Source organism: Octopus sinensis, linkage group LG6 (genome assembly GCF_006345805.1).
Source record: "Octopus sinensis linkage group LG6, ASM634580v1, whole genome shotgun sequence".
In the NCBI taxonomy this organism is placed as follows: Eukaryota; Metazoa; Mollusca; class Cephalopoda; order Octopoda; family Octopodidae; genus Octopus; species Octopus sinensis.
The window spans coordinates 18727933-18750432 of NC_043002.1; the positions used below are offsets into that span (position 1 = coordinate 18727933).

A 22500-nucleotide genomic window follows, 5' to 3' on the forward strand; every position below is an offset into this window, starting at 1 on the left:
AGCTTATTGTGGTGTGTGTGTGTTGTGTTGGTTGTTTTATATTCTTCTGTGAAAAGTGATCTGGCTATGGAGAAATATCACCTAGCTTGGAAAGAGATGAGGTTGGTGACAGAAAATTTGCCTCAATAAATTGTCTGACCCATGCAAACATGGAAAAATAGCCATTAAAATGATGATGATGACAATGATTTATGAGAAAAACTGGATTTAAAAGGAAAGCTTGTTCCAACCAGTCACAGAAGTTCCAAAGAGTCACGGACACCTCTCTTGCTCTTCCTCTAGGAAAAGGAAGAAGACAAGAAAAATGTATGCACTTATATACAAGATGTGGAAAATATCTTTAAGCTAATAATTTTAAGCAATTAGATAAAGAAGTTGAAATATGTTATTTTATGCATACATAAGGTTTTATAATTCTGTAAATAATAATAATAATAATAATAATAATAATATTTTATAAGCTTAAAGTGGATCACCATGTACTGACTAAAGATAATAGTCTAATACTGGGGTACATAAGCCCTCAACAGAAAAAAGTGGGTTTTCCATACATGTGGGATTCGAACCCACACTGCTATGTTTTTGCGACAAATATGCTACCATTACACCAACATAACACCCTCACTTCGTTCTCTCAAATTTAAGAACTATAATTTCATAGTGTTGTTTTTATAAACGTGTGATTTCTACGATGATCTGATAAGTTATGCCAATTTTTACAATTTTGTAAATAATAATAATAATAATAATGATATTTTATAAGCTTAAAGCTTATAAGCGATCATCATGTATTGACTAAAGAAAATAGTCTAATACTGGGACCTATTTTCCTTAGTAAATACACGGTGATTGCTTATAAACTTTGACCCTTTAGTATTTAAACTGGCCATATCAGGCCCATGTATCCTACCTGTTTTATGTTTAACCCTTTAGCATTCAAACCGGCCAAAATATTTAACCGGTATTATATTGAAACTGACCAGATCTCGCCTCTCACCTCAGCCCTACCATGTCATTCTAAAACTAAAAAATCACATCACTAAAATCTATAAACTACAAGACAATGCATGACTAATTCATATCAATGTGAATAAATAAGCCTCACATTTGACAGGATAATCTGAACACTAAAGGGTTAACCCTTTAATGTTCATATTAAGGAGTGGCTGTGTGGTAAGTATCTTGCTAACCAACCACATGGTTCCGGGTTCAGTCCCACTGCGTGGCATCTTGGGCAAGTGTCTTCTGCTATAGCCCCGGGCCGACCAATGCCTTGTGAGTGGATTTGGTAGACGGAAACTGAAAGAAGCCCGTCGTATATATGTATATATACATATATATATGTGTGTGTGTGTGTGTGTTTGTCCCCCTAGCATTGCTTGACAACCGATGCTGGTGTGTTTACGTCCCCATCACTTAGCGGTTCGGCAAAATAGACCGATAGAATAAGTGCTGGGCTTATAAAGAATAAGTTCCGGGGTCGATTTGCTCGACTAAAGGTGGTGCTCCAGCATGGCCGCAGTCAAATGACTGAAAAAAGTAAAAGAGTATCAAACATAATGCCTATTGATTCCCATTGATTTGAATTAATCATGCATTATCTCATATCTTCAAGATCTTGATGGTGTAACTACTCAATGTAGAATAACATTGTAGGGTAGGTGTGAGAGCCTGGATCTGGTCAATTTGAACATAAAACAGATTAAATATTTTGGCCAGATACAGCCGGTTTAAATACTAAAGGGTTAAACTGACCGGATCTGGCTTCTCACACCTACCCTGCAATATCATTCTAAAAATAAACAATCACATCATCGAAATCTCAAAGCTATGAGATAATACCTGATTAATTCCAAATAGTGTGAATATGACAGAATAATTTGAATGCTAAAGGCTAAAACTTATAAAATATTATTATTACTTACAGAATTGTGTGGAGGTGCAATGGCCCAGTGGTTAGGGTAGCGGACTCGCAGTTGTAGGATCGCAGTTTCGATTCCCAGACCGGGCGTTGTGAGTGTTTATTGAGCGAAAACTCCTGAAGCTCCACGAGGCTCCGGCAGGGGGTGGTGGCGATCCCTGCTGTACTCCTTCGCCACAACTTTCTCTCACTCTTTCTTCTGTTGGCCTGCTCGCTTAGCCAGCGGGGTGGCGTCATTTGAAGGCTAAAACAATGCGAAGCGCATTGTGACCAGCGACGTGTAGCAACATCTGATAGCCTGGTCAGTCACAGCACGGTAACTTACAGAATTGTAAAAATCAGTGCTACTTGCCAAATCACCACAGATAAGGTTTTATATTTTATCGTTGTCACTTTAATGCCCACTTTTCTATGTTTACATGGGTCGGACATAGTTTATTGAGGCAGATTTTCTACAACCAGATGCCCTCCCTAATATCAACCCTCACCTGTTTCTAAGCACAGTAATATTCCCCACTTGGGCAAACGTTCTGGCAGAATATTGGAACATCATCATTTAACATCCGCTGTCCATGTTGGCATGGGTTGGACGGTTTGACCAGAGCTGGTAAGCTGAGGGGCTGCACCACACACCAGTCTGATTTGGCATGGTTGGATGTCCTTCCTAATGCCAACCATTCCAAAGTATAATGAGTTCTTTTACATGCCACCGATATAAGTACCAGCTGATGAGGCCAGTATCTGCCACAACTACGATTCCACTTAGCTTTGAGAGTCTTCTCAAGCAGGGAGTATTGCCACTACTTGCATAAATTTAAATGTATGTATAACCTACTTGGATTAACAGAATTTGAATAGGAGTGGAGAATTACATAAATAGAAAATGAACGATTCATGACTTTCGGAAACATTTTTTCACGCTAAGAGTTGCTGAAGCATGGAACAAACTGCCAGCATCAGTTGTTATTTGTCAGAGCACCGCATCCTTCAAAACTTCCGTGGTTCCTGAGATTCGCCAACACTACACCTGATTTTCTCCCCTCCATACACACACAAGCATGTATCTGACTCATACACTGTTTGCTGTCCAGACATTTGTACATTACTGCATATACTTTATATGCACTTATTGACAAGTTGTAGTGCACCTGAGCACTGTATACATTAATTTTATTATATTATATATATCTCACCTGTTTGCTTCAATAGATGTTTGGAGGCCTTTCTTGAAGTACTTCGGCTCAGTATCGCCAATTGCAAGAGGTTTTAATTTGCCTTTATGTTGCTTCCATGTAATTGGCTTGGCTAGACTGGCTTGCAGATCAAATTTTGGTTTTTTGGCTCCAGAAGATGATATGCTTTTGTTTGCAATAAAATTGAAAGGTGTAACTGGAAGAGAAGATTCAAAATTGAATTAGCATTATAAATCTTTTATATAATTGAGCATTTGCAGTTTACCATCTTTTTACTTTAGTATGCACACAACAGCAGCCTAAATTAGGTTTCCTTCCTATTAAGTATCCTCCTATGGGTCACAAATCAGCATCAAAGACTATGATGCTTTGCCTACTAAGATCTAATCAACCATGATAAGTTTTAAATATTCTGTGGGCAGTAAAGAAAGAAGACATGGTTACAAACAAACAAACACACACACACTAATGATATATCATAAATAAAGTATCCTGTAAAAATACTGTATTTCAACTTTATGTTTAAATATTTTGGCCAAGAGAATTTCCATGCAGGATATAAAAAAACCCCCTCATATTTCTGGCAATGATGTTTTATGAAACTGATCAGTTTCCAGTATGGTGCACCACTGCTATGGTGTTGCTGTCATCCACCCATTGCAAACAACTGACAGACAGATAACAATTTAAAATGCCTTTCCTCTTTCTAGAATTTTTCACTTAGATAATTTTAAACGTTTCTTAACCCTTTCGTTACCGTATTCATTTTGAGATGCTCTGTGTTTCTTTCAGTTATTTTAAATATAACAAAGAATTTAGTAAAATAACTTAGTTATCATTCAGCTAGTGTTAGGATCATAAATTGTGACTAAGGTTTGGTAGGAGATTTTAATTCAAAACTTATGAAAACAAGACATTTGTATTACAGAGCCAGAGCCGGTTTTGGCCGGGTTGGTAACGAAAGGGTTAAAGGCAATACTGACATCAAATAATGTAAGACATACGTTACGCGTAGATTATGTATGCTGGGAAGATGAGTACAATGAGATGATATGATTTCTCCATATACGTGCTGATTTACAGTAAGCAATTTTTCATAAGGCTGTACAAACAGGCAGTGATAATTTGACTTGTTTCCAATATTTTATTATTACTCTTTTACATGTTTCAGTCATTTGACTGCGGCCATGCTGGAGCACCGCCCATAAGTCGAGCAAATCGACCCCAGGACTTATTCTTTGTAAGCCTAGTACTTTTTCTATCAGTCTCTTTTGCCAAACTGCTAAGTTTCAGGGACATAAACACACCAGCATCGGTTGTCAAGTGATGTTGGGGGGACAAACACAGACACACAAACATGTGGCACGTAAAAAGCACCCACTACACTCACGGAGTGGTTGGCGTTAGGAAGGGCATCCAGCTGTAGAAACATTGCCAGATAAGACCGGAGCCTGGTGCAGCCTTCTGGCTTCCCAGATCCCCGGTCGAACCGTCCAACCCATGCTAGCATGGAGAACGGACGTTAAACGATGATGATGATATACAAATATATGACGGGCTTCTGTCAGTTTTCGTCTACCATTTGGTCGGCCTGAGACTATAGTAGAAGACACTTGCCGCAGAGGGACTGAACCCAGAACCATGTGGTTGGTAAGCAAGCTACTTACCACACAGTCACTCCTGTGCCTATTAGCAACAATTATTGTGCCCAACCAACTTTTGCTCATCTTAACCCACAACACTCAGTCTCCCAACCATAATACAGCCACAATAGACACAGGAATTCTTTTTTTGATGCATTTAAAAACATAAAAGTGTGTCTTATACATTGGCAAATTTTGTAATTATAAAAATAAAATAACTAATAGAAATAATTCTACATCTTAACATTTTAACAATAGGGACCATGTTAAGGTACAGTTAACAGAGTGGACAACTGTATAATTGACAAATATTTTGGGATCTTAAAATGCTAGATTCAAAACCTTTTTAATAATATGAAGGCTGTTGAGCCCCATATTAGCTTCTAATCAAGCAGATATAAAATCAAAGGCTTTCCAGCCACGACCATCATCTTTGCTCAGATATACCTTCGACTATATTATTAAATATATCATTTTCCTTTTAAAAGGTATTAGTGGGTAATTTGTGGAAGGTTGTCTAACATTTGTAGCAGATACAAAACAACGCAGGAACTGGGTATTGTGGAGATGTAATGTTAACTGATGGTACAAAGTGACAGGCACTAAGAATTGCCAAGTACTCTATTAGTTTCAAGTACAAAGTTTGAATCTTCTTATGAATGAAAAATTAATGGAACTTGCAAAAACTACCAACCAAGCATGGCCGTTGCAAGCCTCCCCTGGCACCTGTGCCGGTGGCATCTAAGAAGCACCATCCGTACATGGTCAATGCCAGCACCACCTTGACTGGCTTCCGTACCGGTGGCACATAAAAAGCACCAGCTGATCATGGCCGTTTGCCAGCCTCGTCTGGCACGTAAATAGCATCCACTACACTCACGGAGTGGTTGGCGTTAGGAAGGGCATCCAGCTGTAGAAACACTGCCAGATCAGACTGGAGCCTGGTGCAGCCTCCTGGCTTCCCAGACCCTGGTTGAACCGTCCAACCCATGCTAGCATGGAAAACGGACATTAAACGATGATGATGCAATAAAGTTTAAAAACAAGCAAAATACTTACAAACTTTTTTCTCAGTTTTGCTCTCATTCATCCTTGGTGACATGAAAGGTGCTCTACAATCAGTTTTTTTAGAAGAGCTAGACACTTTCTTGGCACTCAACTTCTTTGCAGATGTTTCCTGTCCTTTTTTCGTAGACTTTGGTAATTTAGAACTGGAGTTTGTGAACTGTAAACATATTTCTTTTACCGATGTCACTTTAGGAATGAAACTAGTCACAGGAGCACGTTTTGGAATCTGTAAGGGAAGAATTAGAAGTCAATACAAATAGTTATTCTACTACTACTACTACTATATCATTTAACATTCGTTTTCTATGCTGGCATGGGTTAGACAGTTTGACAGGGGCTGGCTAGGCAGAAGACTGCACCAGGCTTCACCATCTATTTTGGCTGGATGCCCTTCACCATCTATTTTTATGGCTGGATGCCCTTCCTAAAACCAACCACTCCAGGGAGTGGACTGAGAGCTTTTTATGTGGCAACAGCACCAGCAAGGCCTGTTTGGGCACAGTTTTTACAGCTGGATGCCCTTCCAAAACACCAGCCACTTTAGAGTATGGACTAGATGCACCAGCACTAGTAGGGTCACCAAGTAACTTGCAAGACAAAGATCTTCCAAGTGGATGGTATTGGTGGAGGTGGTCTTGTGCCAGGTGATGAAAGGTTAGAGTGTGATAGAGGGATAGAAACAGGTGTCTTACTGTAGAGGAGATACATCTCCAATATGATACTCTTGTCAAACTATGTAACTGACATATAGCACAACCCAAAGACCAAAGGTAATCATTTTACATCTCTTTGCCATGTTAGCATGGGTTAGGTGAATCTTATAGCACTTCATTAAATTCCTGGAACATTAAAGAAAAGAGTTAATTGCTATATATGTCAATTCATGCTTCACTTTTGGTGTGGTCACTATGGCTTGATGCTCTTCCTATTATCAACCATCTTACAGCTGTACTGGATGCATTTCATCATGTCACCGGCGCTAGTGAAACTGTCTATTTCAAGACCTAAGTGCCTTCCAAATAGGATCAGTTCTTATTCAAAGTTACTCTCAAACTAGATGTGTAACTGATGATGTGGGTCAAGGAGCCCACGACTCATTTGTACATTCCCTTTTTGACAGGGTTTCTATGGCTAGATTCCTTTCAAACTACCAACCATTTTACATCATGTACTGGGTGCATTTTATCATGCCAGTGCTTGTCATACAGGTTGCTTGACCTGTATGACATGAAATAGTGACCAAATTTTATCCTACTGTTTTAAAAGACAAAACATGAATAGGATACTGTAACGTAGTCCTAGATACATTAAGAATATAAGCCTAGATAGACATGTCCGGAACATAATCATATGCCTGTTGGGTGAAGGTTGATTCAAAATGAAATAATCAAGGAAGGCTGACCCTAATAAAAGCCATAACTCCATAGTGGGTCACAATTTATGATCATTTTATGCTTCTAATAAATGCAACACAACACATTCATGAAAATTATTTGATACTTGATGCTGGATAAAAACTAGGTAATATGTCAAGTTGAAAGGAGTTAACAGAAAATTGAAAAGAAAATGAACTTCACCTTAGATTGCAGCGATCGGCAACTTTGTTTTTCTGATATTTTTTTATTCTCTTCCACAATCTGTTTAGCAAGCCGTGCAGGTGTAAGCAGTTTCTGAGCACGTTTGTTTTTCTTTTCTAAATACACATCAAGGGAGTCAAATTTCTGAAACATTTTCCGATGAATTTTTTCCCATTTTTTACCTGCTACATGGTTTGAAATAAAAAAAAAAAATGAAAGGTTTATGAATACAAGTATGGTAGTGTCTCACTATAGTTACATCAACTACAATAGTTACAAGGTCTTAACATGTAAGTGCTTCTTGGTCACCGATAAGCACATTACAGCCAAAACTATAATACAGCCGAAATCAGGCATGGGTTACCCATTTTCAAGAAGCAGGTCATGTGAAACATTTCATCAAGCAGGTCATCTTATTTAAAAAAACTGAAGGTAGTTTTTCATAAGGAGTGTCATTCAAATAAACCTGGAAACTTTAGGTTGCCCATGACTGACCTAAAGGCAATCCTTTTATTCCAGAGACAGAAAATACTTCAGTTTCACTTGTTTGGTGACCCTCTTTAAAGATCAAATAAGACACAAGATAGAATAACTCTCCCACACAAACATCCTAGCTTTATATTTGAAGCAAAGTAATCTGCCAAATCAAAATACTACAATCTTTTTTCCACAGAGATACTGTATCCTTACTTCCTATTCTATTGTTACTATAACAACCACTTATGAACTAGCTAGCTGCATACCACTTTCATGCAAAAGAAACCCCTCTCCTTTTCCCCATTTTATCTCACTACTCATCACCTAATCAGTGACTTAAATCCTTTTTCCCAAGCACATTATCTCACTGGAATGCTCTTCTCAACCAAGCTTTCTTTACAGATGATGACTACAGTTATACAAAGCTGAATAGAAACAGCACCAGGCTGCAAAAGTCATAAGTACAGCCCAGACACACTAAACTGTTAAATAAAAAAACTAAAAAAAAACTAACCCCCTCCTTTAAATAAACAACTTACCTCTTTCAGATGGCCCTGCAATATTTGATTCCTTCTTGGAAGATAGTACCATGTTGACACAATTATCAAATTCTGTTGCTGATTTTGAAATCGTATTGGTTGTGGCTGTAGCAGAAGAGAATCAGAGTTTAAAAAACTTTTTATATTAAAATGCTAACGAAAGATTCCTGTGATGTAAAAAAATTTGTCACAGTGAAAGAGAATCAAATGAACACTACTGACACATACACACACTGACACACATATGAACACATGCAGACTGACAAGTTGTGTGTATGTATGTGAATATGGGAGAGTGGGAGTATGTGTATATATGCACACACTATTAACACTTGTATAAGTGAGTTTATGTGTTTCTATTACCAAAATGGAGTTTGGTGTTATGGCATAGCACCTCAGTAACAAATAATTATTTTTTTAAATCTGTCGGTCAAAAGGTAAACTTTTGCAATTTGTAAAAGGAGAGGAATAAAACTAAAATACTGTAATATAAAAAGCTGTGTGCTCTACCTTGATTTAACCCTTTAGCATTTAAACTGGCCATATCCAGTCCAAATAATCTACCTATTTGTGTTCGAACTAGTCAGGTTCAGCCTCACACTTACCCTACAATGTCATTCTTAAAATAAACAATCATATCACTGAAATCTTGACACTGCAAGATAATGTATAATTAATTCAAAGTGCCAGTGGCACGTAAAAAGCACCATCCGACTCGTGGCCGATGCCAGCCCCGCCTTGTCTGGCTTCCATGCCGGTGGCACGTAAAATGCACCAATCCGATCGTGGCCGTTGCCAGCCTCGCCTGGCACCTGTGCAGGTAGCACATAAAAAGCACCCACTACACTCACGGAGTGGTTGGCGTTAGGAAGGGCATCCAGCTGTAGAAACACTGCCAGATCAGATTGAAGCCTGGTGCAGCCATCTGGTTCGCCAGCCCTCAGTCATACGCCCAACCCATGCTAGCATGGGGAACGGACGTTAAATGATGATGATGATGATAATGAATGTGACTAAATAAGCATTACATTTGGCAGAATAATCTGGAAGCTGAAGGGCTAAAAGAACCTGCAAAGAGTTGCAGAGCACTGGTGTGCTTTACAAAATATTGTTTTAGTGAAAAAAGAATAACTACAAAGGAGAGACACTTATCTAAATCATTAGAGCCAGAAATACATTGAATGTAACACAAAACATGGTTCACAATGAGCTCACATGCTGCAAAGTAAACAGGACTTACTTCTTTTCTGAACTTTTTTATCAATAGCTGCCATCAGTTCAGCTTTCATTTCTTCGTTAGTCATATCAGGTTTCATTACGTCCAAAAGTTCATTCACACTGTTATTCTTGTTGACAGCCGGGTCATCATTTGTTGATTCATCTTCCGGGTCTTCGACATCAGGTAACACTTCATAGGTAGTATCTAGTACACTGCCATTTTGCAGTTCTTTAGTCCCACTCTCATTTTTGTCATTTTCCTAAAAACAGAAAATAACTATCTTTAATACTGTTGTCATATCTATATATAAAAGTAAGGTTGTGTGTCTGTCTACTCCGATTTAGATTCCTAACTACTCCCACATTTTGCGGTGCAGTTTAACCAAAACCGGGTATCTTATAGTCGTGATTCATATCGAGCCCTTCTGGGTATTAGCACGCGTCTACGATGAGTCTACGATTTAAAAAATAATTTACCATCATTTTTTCCCATTTTAATGCATATTTTTTAAAGGGAAGTAACTCTCTAAAAATGTCTACGATGAGTCAACGATTTAAAAAAAAATTTACCATCATATTTTTTCCATTTTTTATGCATTATTTGGCTATAACTCTCTAAAAATGCTTTATAGTTATTTCCTTTACAAACCCAAGCAACGCCGGGCGATACTGCTAGTTTCTAATAAGAATACATTCTGTTTGGTATCCGTGCTAGCGGGGTGCAAAGAGCACCATACGAGTGTGATCATTGACAGAGCGGCTAACCGGCTTCCGTACCAGTGGCACTTAAAAGGCAACATTCGAGCGTGATCGTTACCAGCGTCACCTTACTGGCACTTGAGCCCAGTGCTTGTAGGGTATTAAGAGCACCATCCGAGCGTGATCGTTGCCAAAGCAGCTATCTGGCCTCCGTGCCAGTGGCACGTAAAAAACACCATTCGAGTGTGATCGTTACCAGCATCGCCTTACTGGCACCCGTGCCGGTGGCATGTGTAAAAGATTCGAGCAAGATCGTTGCCAGTACTACCTGACTGGCCCTGTGCTGGTGGCATGTAAAAGCACCCACTACACTCTCGGAGTGGTTGGTGTTAGGAAGGGCATCCAGCTGTAGAAACTCTGCCAGATCAAGATTGAAGCCTGGTGCAGCCATCTGGTTCACCAGCCCTCAGTCATATGCCCAACCCATGCTAGCATGGAAAGCGGACGTTAAACGATGATGATGATGAAGACACCAGCATGGTTGTGTGGTTAAGAAGCTTGCTTCCCAATCACATGGTTTCAGGTTCAGTCCCATAGTATAGCACCTCAGGCAAGTGTCTACTACAATAGCTTGGATTGACTAAAGTCTTGAGTGGATTTGGTAGATGGAAACTGAAAAAAGTCTGTTAAGTGTGTGTGTGTCCTTGTCTAATGCCTGACCATAGAAAATCTGCTTCATTAAATTCTCTCTGATCCATGCAAGAAAGGAAAAGTAGGCACGTAAAAAGCACCATCCGATCGTGGCCGTTTGCCAGCCTCGTCTGGCACCTGTGCCGGTGTCACATAAAAAGCACCCACTACACTCACGGAATGATTGGCGTTAGGAAGGGCATCCAGCCGTAGAAACACTGCCAGATCAGACTGGGCCTGGTGCAGCCTTCTGGCTTCCCAGACACCCGCTGAACTGTCCAACCCATGCTAGCATGGAAAGCGGACGCTAAACAATGATGATGATGATGATAATGATGAAAGAATTATAAGATTTTAATAAAATAATTTAAACTTTCAATTAAAAAACAAACGTTTAATTATTGAAGTGTAATATGTAACGAGATTTCTGCTGAAGATTTGAATTTAAATCTGAGCACTTTAACAGAAGCAGTTGTGGGAAGGTATACGTTTAACCTTTAACCCTTTTGTTACTGTATTTCTGTTGAGATGCTCTGAGTTGCTTTCAATTACTTTAAATATAACAAAGAATTTTTGTAAAATAACTTAGTTATCATTCAGCTAGTGTTGGGAACATAAATTGTGACTAAGGTCTGATGCAAGATTTTAATTCAAAACTTATGAAAACAAGACATTTGTACTCAGAGTCAGGGCCGGTTTCAGCCGGTTGGTAATGAAAGGGTTAATCCTTTTGTTGAAATAAACTGTCTTTGCATCAATTAATTTTGAAAATAAAGAAGAATTCAGTACAACTTTTGAATTCAATGGGTATTTTTATCAATAAAATGAGTGGAAGAATCATCAAAACCAATAAAGAGCCAATTTACTTACTTTCTCAAAAGTAATGTCACTAAGAGCAATAATACATTGCATCATATTATTATACTTAATGTGTGTAAATATATTTGGTGAGTGAATTTCTGTTTTTGTGGGTGAAGGGGAGGGGTAAGTTAAATGGCCACAATTAGTTACAGGTCAATTATAATTTTGATTCTTTTTGGTACAGCAGAATGACATTTAAAACAAATGCATCACTCCTGTAAAATCTGGACTTTGATGTTACATTGCTGATAACATAGCTTGTTCCCATTGTAATTCTGATGAGGAATTAAAATTTTTTTTATATTGTTGAAATTTGGTTAAAATATAAGCATTATACTTGGTTTAAATATATTTTAAAGAAAAATCAGGAGTGGCTGTGTGGTAAGTAGCTTGCTTACCAACTACATGGTTCCGGGTTCAGTCCCACCGCGTGGCACCTTGGGCAAGTATTTTCTACTATAGCCTCGGGCAGACTAAAGCCTTGTGAGTGGATTTGGTAGACGGAAACTGAAAGAAGCCCGTTGTATATATGCATATATGTGTGTGTGTCTGTGTTTGTCCCCCCAACATTGCTTGACAACCAATGCTGGTGTATTTACGTCCCCGTAACTTAGCGGTTCGGCAAAATAGACCAATAGAATAAGTACTAGGCTTACAAAGAATAAGTCCTAGGGTCGATTTGCTCGACTAAAGGTGGTGCTCCAGCATGGCCACAGTTAAATGACTGAAACAAGTAAAAGAGTAACTCCCTCCAAGCATTTTCCCAATTGTACTCATCTGTAAGTTCACAATTCCCATAAAACAGTGTTGCAACTCAGGTTAAGAACCATTACAGGAAAGCATCCTAGATGTAAGCAAGGTTATAACAAAAAGACCAAGACCAAAGCGCAGGAGTGGCTGTGTGGTAAGTAGCTTGCTACCCAACCACATGGTTCTGGGTTCAGTCCCACTGCGTGGTATCTTGGGCAAGTGTCTTCTATTATAGCCCCAGACTGACCAATGCCTTGTGAGTGGATTTGGTAGACGGAAACTGAGAGAAGCCTGTCGTGTATATATATATATATATATCATCATCATCGTTTAACGTCCGCTTTCCATGCTAATATATATATATATATATGTATGTATGTGTTTGTGTGTCTGTGTTTGTCTCCCTAGCATTGCTTGACAACCGATGCTGGTGTGTTTACGTCCCAGTCACTTAGCGGTTTGGCAAAAGAGACCGATAGAATAAGTACTGGGCTTACAAAGAATAAGTCCCGGGGTCGATTTGCTCGACTAAAGGCAGTGCTCCAGCATGGCCACAGTCAAATGACTGAAACAAGTAAAAGAGAGAAAAGAGTATCATGACTCAGTAATCCGAGTAGGATTTTAACATAGAACAGCCAAAAGACAAAAAAAATTATTACCTTAAAATCTTCAAAATCAACTGTCTGGTTATGTTCACTTAATTTATCAAGTTCGTCTTCACAATCTTTCAGTTCTGCAGTGCTATTGCGTTTGTTATGGTCTTCAAGAAAATCACCAACATCGACGGTAATCTGCCGATCAGGATTTTTAACAAATACGATCTCATCATCTGAAGTATCTCCTGTTTTTTCTGAAGAATTTTCATTAGCAGCTGCATGAAACTCAGCTTCAGGCTGCGACAGCCTACGTGTGTGGTTTGGGTCAAAACCACCATTTTGAACTTTCTTGATCTCTCGAATTAATTTGTCAGCCTGTTAAAAAGAAAACAAAATTGCATATCTCTAAACCATTTAAAAGTGAAAATATTAAATAATTAGAAAATTACAACTTCATTTTCTCCTGTTCCCACACACTTCTTCTTACCTTGTACTATGAGGGTCCACCCAAACACCTCATCACCACTATTTTTACCTCATTCCAGCTTCACCCCAATCATCCTACTCAGTTTTAAAATGCGAGTGGCCATGTAGCTCCTCTACAGCAAAAATACACATTCTTTTCTCCTACCTCAGGGCCCTTAAGTGTACCACTACATGTTGTAAAATGGTTGATGCCAAGAAGGGCATCCAGCCATTGAAACCAGGCTAAAACAGATAATGAAACAACGCAGTCCTTAGACTGTCAGAACCAGTCATACTAGACAAACCATGCCAATAGAAACATAGGCATTAGATATGATAGAACATGGAACATAAGTATTAAATGATGATGATGCTCCCAACCAAAGTTACATTTCACTACTGAACCTTCAAATAGGAAAAACATTTTTCCGGTAATTGCTGTGATAAAGGTTAGTTAAAGAAACATTTTTCTCCTTCAGATTTCACAATATTCATTGGTTATGTATTTGTTCTAATTATTAATTAGGTTTATATCATCAACATTTAATGCCCATCTTCCATGCTCATATAGTTTGAAAGTATTGAATGAGCCAAAGGACTGCATCCAGCTTCAATGTCTATTTTCACATGGTTTCTATGGTTGGATGTCCTTCCTAATGTCATTCACTTCACAGCGTGTAAGGTGTGCTTTTTGCATAACACAGGCACTAACAAGTTCACCAAGTAACTCACAAGAGACTTAGTAGGAGTGTAGTAAAGAGGGAGGTGGCTTTATGCCAGGCTTGAAGTACAATAGTGGGACAGGCACAGGGGTTTTGCTATAAAGGAGATACATGGCTAACCCTGCATTATATAAGGGTTAGTGGGAAGACAATGACAGAAGTGATACAGATGGTGACTATAAGAGAGAATACAAGGAATCAAGAATGGTAGGTGGATAAGTTCATTAGAGTGTAAGAGGAGAGTGACAGTTAGTCAGAGATGGGAGTAAAAGTGAATGTAGTGAACAGAATAAGGGTTTTTAGCAACTGGCACATTTAGTTTGTGGATAAAGGCACTGCTAATGCCTTCCTTTCCACTTATCTCAGCCAGTTAATTTAGGGGCTAAGGACCAAGTACCAAGCTTTTGAGAACAGTTGCCTCCAATATTCAAGCAACCAATGTAGAAAAATAAAATAATCTCCCCTGAACGCTAGAAAAACTAGAAATTATTCCAAAAAGTGGAAAATTGTTCAGCCCCAGGTTAGTCCTAATCAGACTTATCAAGGCAAACCAGCTACAACAATCGTTCTCCACCCTTCAAACATATTGTACCCAAGGCTAAATTATTTGTGTTGTTTCTTTTTGTTTTGCTCCTCATCCTGTTAAAGTTGGTCAACCAAAATATACTCTGTTCAGGAGATATATGCTTTCACTATCTGACTTAAAAGACCAAATCAGTATTGTCTATACTAGCAAATCTACCCATCTACGATGGAGGCATAACAGCAGTATGTATTAAGAAAGAAATGTGTAAATGGACTTGATAGATTCCTGGGTGATGTCTTAGAGAAATCACATTATCGTTGGTGATACAGCATTCTATTACAGCTATATGACATGTCTTTTACTCTATTACTTGTTTCAGTTATTTGACTGTGGCCATGCTGGAGCACAGCATTTAGCCAAGCAAATCGACCCCAGGACTTATTCTTGTAAGCCTAATACTTATTCTATCAGTCTCTTCTGCCGAACTGCCAAGTTACAGGGACATAAACACACAAGCATCGGTTGTCAAGCAATGTTGGGGGGACAAACACAGACGCACATATATACGACAGATTTCTTTCAGTTTCCGTCTACCAAATCCACTCACAAGGCTTTGGTCGGCCCGAGGCTATAGTAGAAAACACTTGCCCAAAGTACCACGCAGTGGGACTGAACCAAGAACCATGTGGCTGGTAAGCAAGCTACTTACCACACAGCCACCCCTACGCCTAGGAGTGATGGCGATTCACTCCTGAACTGAAATAGGCTCCCACCCTCTGTATCATGAACAGTTATGTGGACCACTCCTAACGAAAGTCAGACCTCCCTCGACTACTACATAAAGGTATTAAGATGGGGAAATCCAGAGTTAAGCCTAGTAGCAGGGATCTTAACAAAAAAAAAAAAATCAAAAGTTAATATCCACTAAATAATCATACTTTTTCACATTTTTTCCTGATTACCTCCTTCGTAATCCTGAAAAATATCATGGCCATTGGTGTAGCCGTTTGACAGTGAAAGGGGAACAGGCAAACAGACGGACATAACACCCGTTATAGTAAGAATTGAGTTACTTCCCTTCGCTTTTTTATTAATTATCTCCCCCTTAATTATTATTTACTTTTTTTTTACACTCGTAAACTGAACAAACCTCCAATATCCACGAAATAATCATACTTTTTCAAATTTTTTTTCGCTAAAACCCTTCCAGATTACCTCCTTCATAATCCCGAAAAACATTGTGACCACAGGTCAAGCCGTTTGACCAGGAAGAGGGTACAAACAGACAGACGAACATAACGCCCATTATAGTAAGACATCCACAACCATAAATAATCATACTTTTCCACTTTGTTTTTCACTAAAAAATTCCTGATCACCTCCTCCAAGGAAAACATCATGACCATTGGCCTAGCCGTCTAACCGGGAAGAGGGTACAGACAGACAGACAGACGGACATAATGCCCATTATAGTAATATCATCTAAATATTTCAATCAACTCGTTGTATTGGAGTTACCTCCCTTGTTTTAAAATTTTTCTGTAGATCAAATTTTTGTCAACTAAATTGTATTTTTCAACTGTTAGTAGTCCCTATTATTTTTGTATTTCGTATGGATTATGATTGATGCAATCCACTAATATAGAAAACAGTGTCTGGAGCCAATAACAAAAGGACATTGAAGTCTGGAAGTATATTTTGAACACCATAAGTAATATTAGGAAATATAGTATATATATTCAATAATTATCTTTTATCAAATAATTTTGGTCTTTATAGAAAATAATGAAGTGAATATAAATTTTCAAAAGTAAAATACTATCTTAAATTGAATAAAACTGATTTCTCATTTGCTATGGCTCCTCCCATAATAGGGAAACTGAAACCAAAGTCCACTGTGTGTGTGTGTGCATCTCTTTGTCTGGACATTGCATGGTAGGTGTAAATGAGAGTCACCGTCATACAAGCAGTGCCAATCATCTATTGGGTTGTCCGGAAAGTTTATGCCGATTTATAGCAGCTTACCTTTCGACTTATTTTAGAACATGGTTGAGGCCATAAAATAGGATTTTACTACACCTCCATTTAGAGCACAGTTTAAGCTATCTTCGTGGAAGAAGGTTTATGTTCCTATAACCTGTGTTAATTCTGTAACCCTTTAAAATGGAAGAAAGTTCATTTACGGCACTTGATGCTTTGGGAACCAGACAAAAATTGCAGCAGCTCGGCTGAGATGTGTTACCCCATCCTCCATATTCACCAGATATTGCTCCTTCGAATTTCCACTTATTCAGGTCTCTGCAGAATAGTCTTAATGGTAAAAATTTCAATTCCTTGGATGACGTAAAAAGATACCTTGATGAATTCTTTGCCATGAAACAACCTCAATTCTGGGAAGAGGGTATTTTCAAGTTAAAAGAAAGATGGAGATGCATTGTGCAACAAAATGGTTTATATTTGGTTGATTAAAATTGTAATGGCAAATATTTATTGACCTTTTTCTTTCCTTTAAAAATCGGCACAAACTTTCCGGACAACCCAATACATAAACGTGTCTGGTCATGAGGAACTAATACTTTGCTTGGAAACAATTGGTGGTTGGTGATAGGAACCATACCCAGTTGTAGAAAATTTGCTTCAATAAATTCCATTCAAACATGAAAAAGTGGACAGTAAAACAGTGATTATGAAATCAACATCAATACAACTTAAGTTGGGATGACTTTCATTTTGGTCAGAATAGTTTGCAGTGTATAACAATCATAGGATGAGTAAGTTTTGGAAGTATTCAAAAAGTATCTCACCTTTGGGTATGAAAAAAACAATTTTGTACATTTCACAAATTTTATTTTATCACCTTCAAAATATTCCCCTTGAGAGTTCACACACTTCTCCCCGTGGTTCTGCTTATGTTGGTAACACCTCTGGAATACCTTCTCTGGAATGATATGGAGCTCTGTCATCACTTTAGTGTATTCTGTGACTAATCTTGCAGTCCTATTTTCACTTTAATTTATATCCCCACCCCCACCCCTGAAACATACCATGTTGACAATACGTGCTCATTAAGCTGGTGAAATGATCATCTGCACCAATGATTGACATAACCCTATGTTGAGATTTCAGTTTTAACGGATCATCAGTGGCAGCTTAGCCTTGTATCAAATGCCGAAACTAAGATCAGTCAGACCAATATAGCATAATAATGGTCAAACAGTCAGTGGTGTTGCAAAAAGTCAGTGAGCTACTAATAAATTATTTGCAACAGTAGCACATCCAGCATCAAGTGGATATGTCCACAAGTTAAATCAATATTTGTTTTCTTCATATAAAATAAATTTACACTTCTGGGTTCTCTGGAACAACTCATTGTTTTATATGTACATTGTCTAACCCCAGGTCAGCAATGACCATCTTGTCTAGGATGTAATTTGATAGGATTTGGTTATTATTTGTAGTAGGTCAAGTGATTACATACAGGCTCCCCTTCAGTAAACTTACACAAGTGTACCGTCCCCAATGTGTTTTCTTATAACTTCTAGAAAAATAGATATTTCTTAATAAAATTTTCTACAAATATACCTCAGATGCTGCAGATTCTGATATCAGTTTGTTGTGGAAAAAAATTTTTCCGAGGATGGGGAAAGGAATTTCGGAAAATTCACACAAGTTGGCTTTGTTTCCTCATAATGATAAAAAAAAATGGGTGTTTTTTCATGAAATTTTCAACTAATAGGACTTACTGTCATATTCAAATTCAGTACATGGCACTAATTGAATACATAAGACAACACGATATAGTCATATGCAGTACATATAGCCTACCGGATGCTCCAAACCACATAGGCAAGTTTGAAGATTGCCTCAAGAATTAAAGAAATCCTCATGAAACTGGAACACCACATGCTCGTATTTCTTATGGGTGATTTCAATTTCACCAATGCCAAAAGGCCCAAAGGCCTCATGCTGTCAGGAATGACCCACTGCAAACAAGCACAGGTGGGGGTCCCTGTTCAATCTCAGCAATACCCTATTCATGGAGCAAGTTGTACTCAGACCAACTAAGGTGAATAACATTTTGAATCTCTGTTTCACAAACAATATTGACATCATTCATGATGCCGACACTGGCTTCGGATCACAAAATAATAGAGCTGTCTATGTATGGACCAAAAGTAGCCAGAGACATACAGTCTAAGGAAAGCACCCAAAATCTCTCCAATCTGAACTTCCAGAAAGCAGACTGGAAATCGATACAAAAAGAGATCCTCAGACAAGACTGGCTGAAATGCCTCTCCATACCAGACATTGGCCCGAAACTAGAATGTTTTACGTCTGTTATGCAAACCGCATAACAGACATGAAATATTCTAGTTTCGGGCCAATGTCTGGTATGGAGAGGCATTTCAGCCAGTCTTGTCTGAGGATCTCTACACCTACCATGCGATGTCCAGACAAAGAGATGCACACACACACACACAATGGACTCTGGTTTCAGTCTTCCTATTATGGGAGGAGCCATAACAAATGAGAAATCAGTCTTATTTAATTTAAGATAATATTTTACTTTTGAAAATTTGTATTCACTTCATTATTTTCTATAAAGACCAAAATAATTTGATAAAAGATTATAATTATAGTATATATATACTATATTTCCTAATATTAATTATGGTGTTCAAAATATACTTCCAGATTTCAATGTCCTTCTGTTATTGGCTCCAGACAGTTTTCTATATGCCAGAAATATATCCCAGGGTACAAGGCCAACACAAAAAGGAACAAGATTCCAAGGAAGAGGAAGATCCTCATAAGACGACAGATGAAGATTGCAAATTGTTTCAACCAACATTCCAAAAGTAGTGAAAGGTCCAGCCTAAAAACAACACTGATGGAGATTGAAAAAAGGCTGCAACAATCCTATGTGAGGGAGAGAGCAGACAAAGAAGCCTGGGTTATAAAAAACATCAAGTCAAACCCAAAGACCTTCTTTCATTATGCCAAAGAAACAGCCTCAAGTACACTGCAAAATAGGATCTCTCTTCTAAAAGGATGGATCTCTCACAGATTGTCCAGCCAGGATCAGTGAGGTACTGAATGACCAATTCAAAAGTGCCTTTATCACCCCGTTGGAACACAGACAAGTGAATGAACCAGTAGATTTCTTTGCCACCTCACTTATAACCAGCAAGGCAGTTACGATGGATTACATCGACATTAGTGAAGAAGATATACTACTAGCCATAGATGAGGTGGACGCAAACTCAACTGCTGGTCCTGATGGTTTCCCAGCAATCCTCCTCAAATTGTGTAAGCATGCCCTGGCAAAACTACTACAGATTCTCTTCCAGAGCTTTTTTGCAAATGGAAGGGTACCAAGAAAATGCCAAAAACTATAGGGCTATCTCTCTGACTTCACACATCAGCAAAGTCATGGAACGGATAGTCCAAAAAAAAAAAAAAAACTAATTGCATTCCTTGAAGAAAACGACTTGCTGAGTGACACCCAATATGGCTTTCGTCCAGCTAAGAGCTGCCTGACCCAGCTCTTGCAGCACTATGACTGGGTGTTGAGGCAGTTCCTCATCAACTCAAATATGGATGCAATATACCTTGATGTTGCGAAAGCTTTTGATAAAGTGGATCATGCGTGATCTCAGCATAGCTGGAAAACTTGTGGAGTGGTCTCATGACTTTCTGAAAGATAGAAGTCAGGTAGTAGTGGCTAATGGAGCCACTTCAATGAAAACACAAATAGTGAGCAGTATTCCATAGGGCACTGTCTTGGGACCACTCCTTTTCATAGTGGCCCTCTCAGATATGACCTCAGCTGCCCAGATAGCCACCCTTGCTAGCTATGCAAGTGATATGAAAGTCTCACAGAAAATACAGAACCCCAGCGGTTTTACACACCTGCAGCAGGAGTTAGACTCAATTTATAGATGGGCTAAGGACAATAATATGCTGTTTAATGCTGAAAAATTCCAAGCCCTGTGCTACCAGCATCCAAAACTGAATATAAAACTTACAGGGTACACTTGTCTACAGGGGATTACAGGGACCTGGGTATTGACATTAGTGATGATACCTCTTTCCAAGAGCACATTACCAGGATGGTAGACGACTGGCTGACTGGATCCTAAGAAAGTTCAGAACTCTGGAGGATATTCGTCCTCAGCCGCCAGGATTACTGCTCCTAGCTATGGTCACCCAAAGTGTAAAATTAACAGCGGACCATGAAGCAATCCAATGAAGCTACACAAAGGAGATCATCTCGTTGCAACAGCTCAGCTACTGGGAAAGGCTGAAACAGCTAAGACTACTCCTTGGAGCGAAGGCAGGAGAGGTATGCAGTAATATATATCTGGAAGATCCTGGAAGGAACTGTGCCAAATTTTGGCATTGAAAGCTACGCAAATGCCAGACTGGGTCGACACTGCATAGTGCCAAAGATCCCAGCAATGCCATCGTGCTTCAAGACCAGTTTCTGCAACAACCCGGGTTTCACGGGACTACAGCTTTTTAATATTCTCCCAAAGAGCCTGAGGGACCTACACCAAATGGATGTAGGTGTTTTCAAATCAAAACTGGATCTCTTCCTGTCCAGAGTCCCTGATGAACCTACCTCGTGGCAAGAGGTGCAAATGAGGGTAGCTACATCAAACTCCCTTATACACCCAATGCCACATATTAGAGAAAGCTCTCAATAATAACAGTGTAGCAAAACGGCAGTGTCCCAGCATGGCCACAGTTTTGAGCTGAAACTATGAAAGAAAAAGGATGTCAGGGGAGACAAACACAGATACAGACACATACATATATAGGATGGGCTTCTTTTAGTTTCCACTCACAAGGCTTTGGTCAGCCCATGGCTATAGTAAACGACACTTGCCCAAGGTGGCAAATACGATTAATATTTTTATATATCTTTGCATTAATTAATAAATAATAATTCCTGTGAGTCAATTTGTTGTTCAGTACTTCTCTATTTTCTGTCTTCTTTAAATTTTATACATATATACACACGCACACATATTTATATACATATACAGGCGAGTTGGCAGAAACGTTAGCACGCCGGGCGAAATGCTCAGCAGTATTTCGTCTGTCATTACGTTCTGGGTTCAAACACCGCTGAGGTCGACTTTGCCTTTCATCCTTTCGGGGTCAATAAATAAAGTACCAGTTATGCACTGGGGTCGATGTAGTTGACTTAATCCCTTTGTCTGTCTTTGTTTGTCCCCTCTATGTTTAGCCCCTTGTGGGCAATAAAGAAATATATTTATATACATATACACACATATTTATATATGCACTTTTGATGGAACTGTGCACATGTATATATATATATATAAAACTGTAGTTGTGTGAGTGTCTGTCCCCTTCGATTTAGATTCCTAACTACTCCCACATTTTGCAGTGCAGTTTAACCAAATTCGGGTATCTTATAGTCGTGATTCATATCGAGCCCGTCTGAGTATTAGCGCGCGTCTACGATGAGTCTACGATTTTAAAAATAATTTAACATCATTTTTTATTCCATTTTAATGCATAA

At 38.7% G+C, this 22500-nt stretch overlaps 1 protein-coding gene across 2 annotated transcripts in view; it reads right to left on the reverse strand.

Moving 5' to 3' along the window:
* The window catches only part of LOC115213349 (nucleolar and spindle-associated protein 1-like), a 30416-nt gene that overhangs the window by 2002 nt on the left and 5914 nt on the right, over positions 1-22500 (reverse strand). The window contains exons 2-7 of one of the 2 annotated variants that reach the window (XM_036503657.1): positions 13296-13607; positions 9659-9896; positions 8419-8523; positions 7403-7584; positions 5817-6051; positions 3115-3310 (exon numbers count right to left, since the gene is read on the reverse strand). In XM_036503657.1, coding sequence (XP_036359550.1) covers positions 3115-3310; positions 5817-6051; positions 7403-7584; positions 8419-8523; positions 9659-9896; positions 13296-13607 — 1268 coding nt within the window. Of the gene's footprint in view, positions 1-3114; positions 3311-5816; positions 6052-7402; positions 7588-8418; positions 8524-9658; positions 9897-13295; positions 13608-22500 lie in introns of both variants that reach the window. The other variant, XM_029782287.2, reaches the window with a different exon arrangement.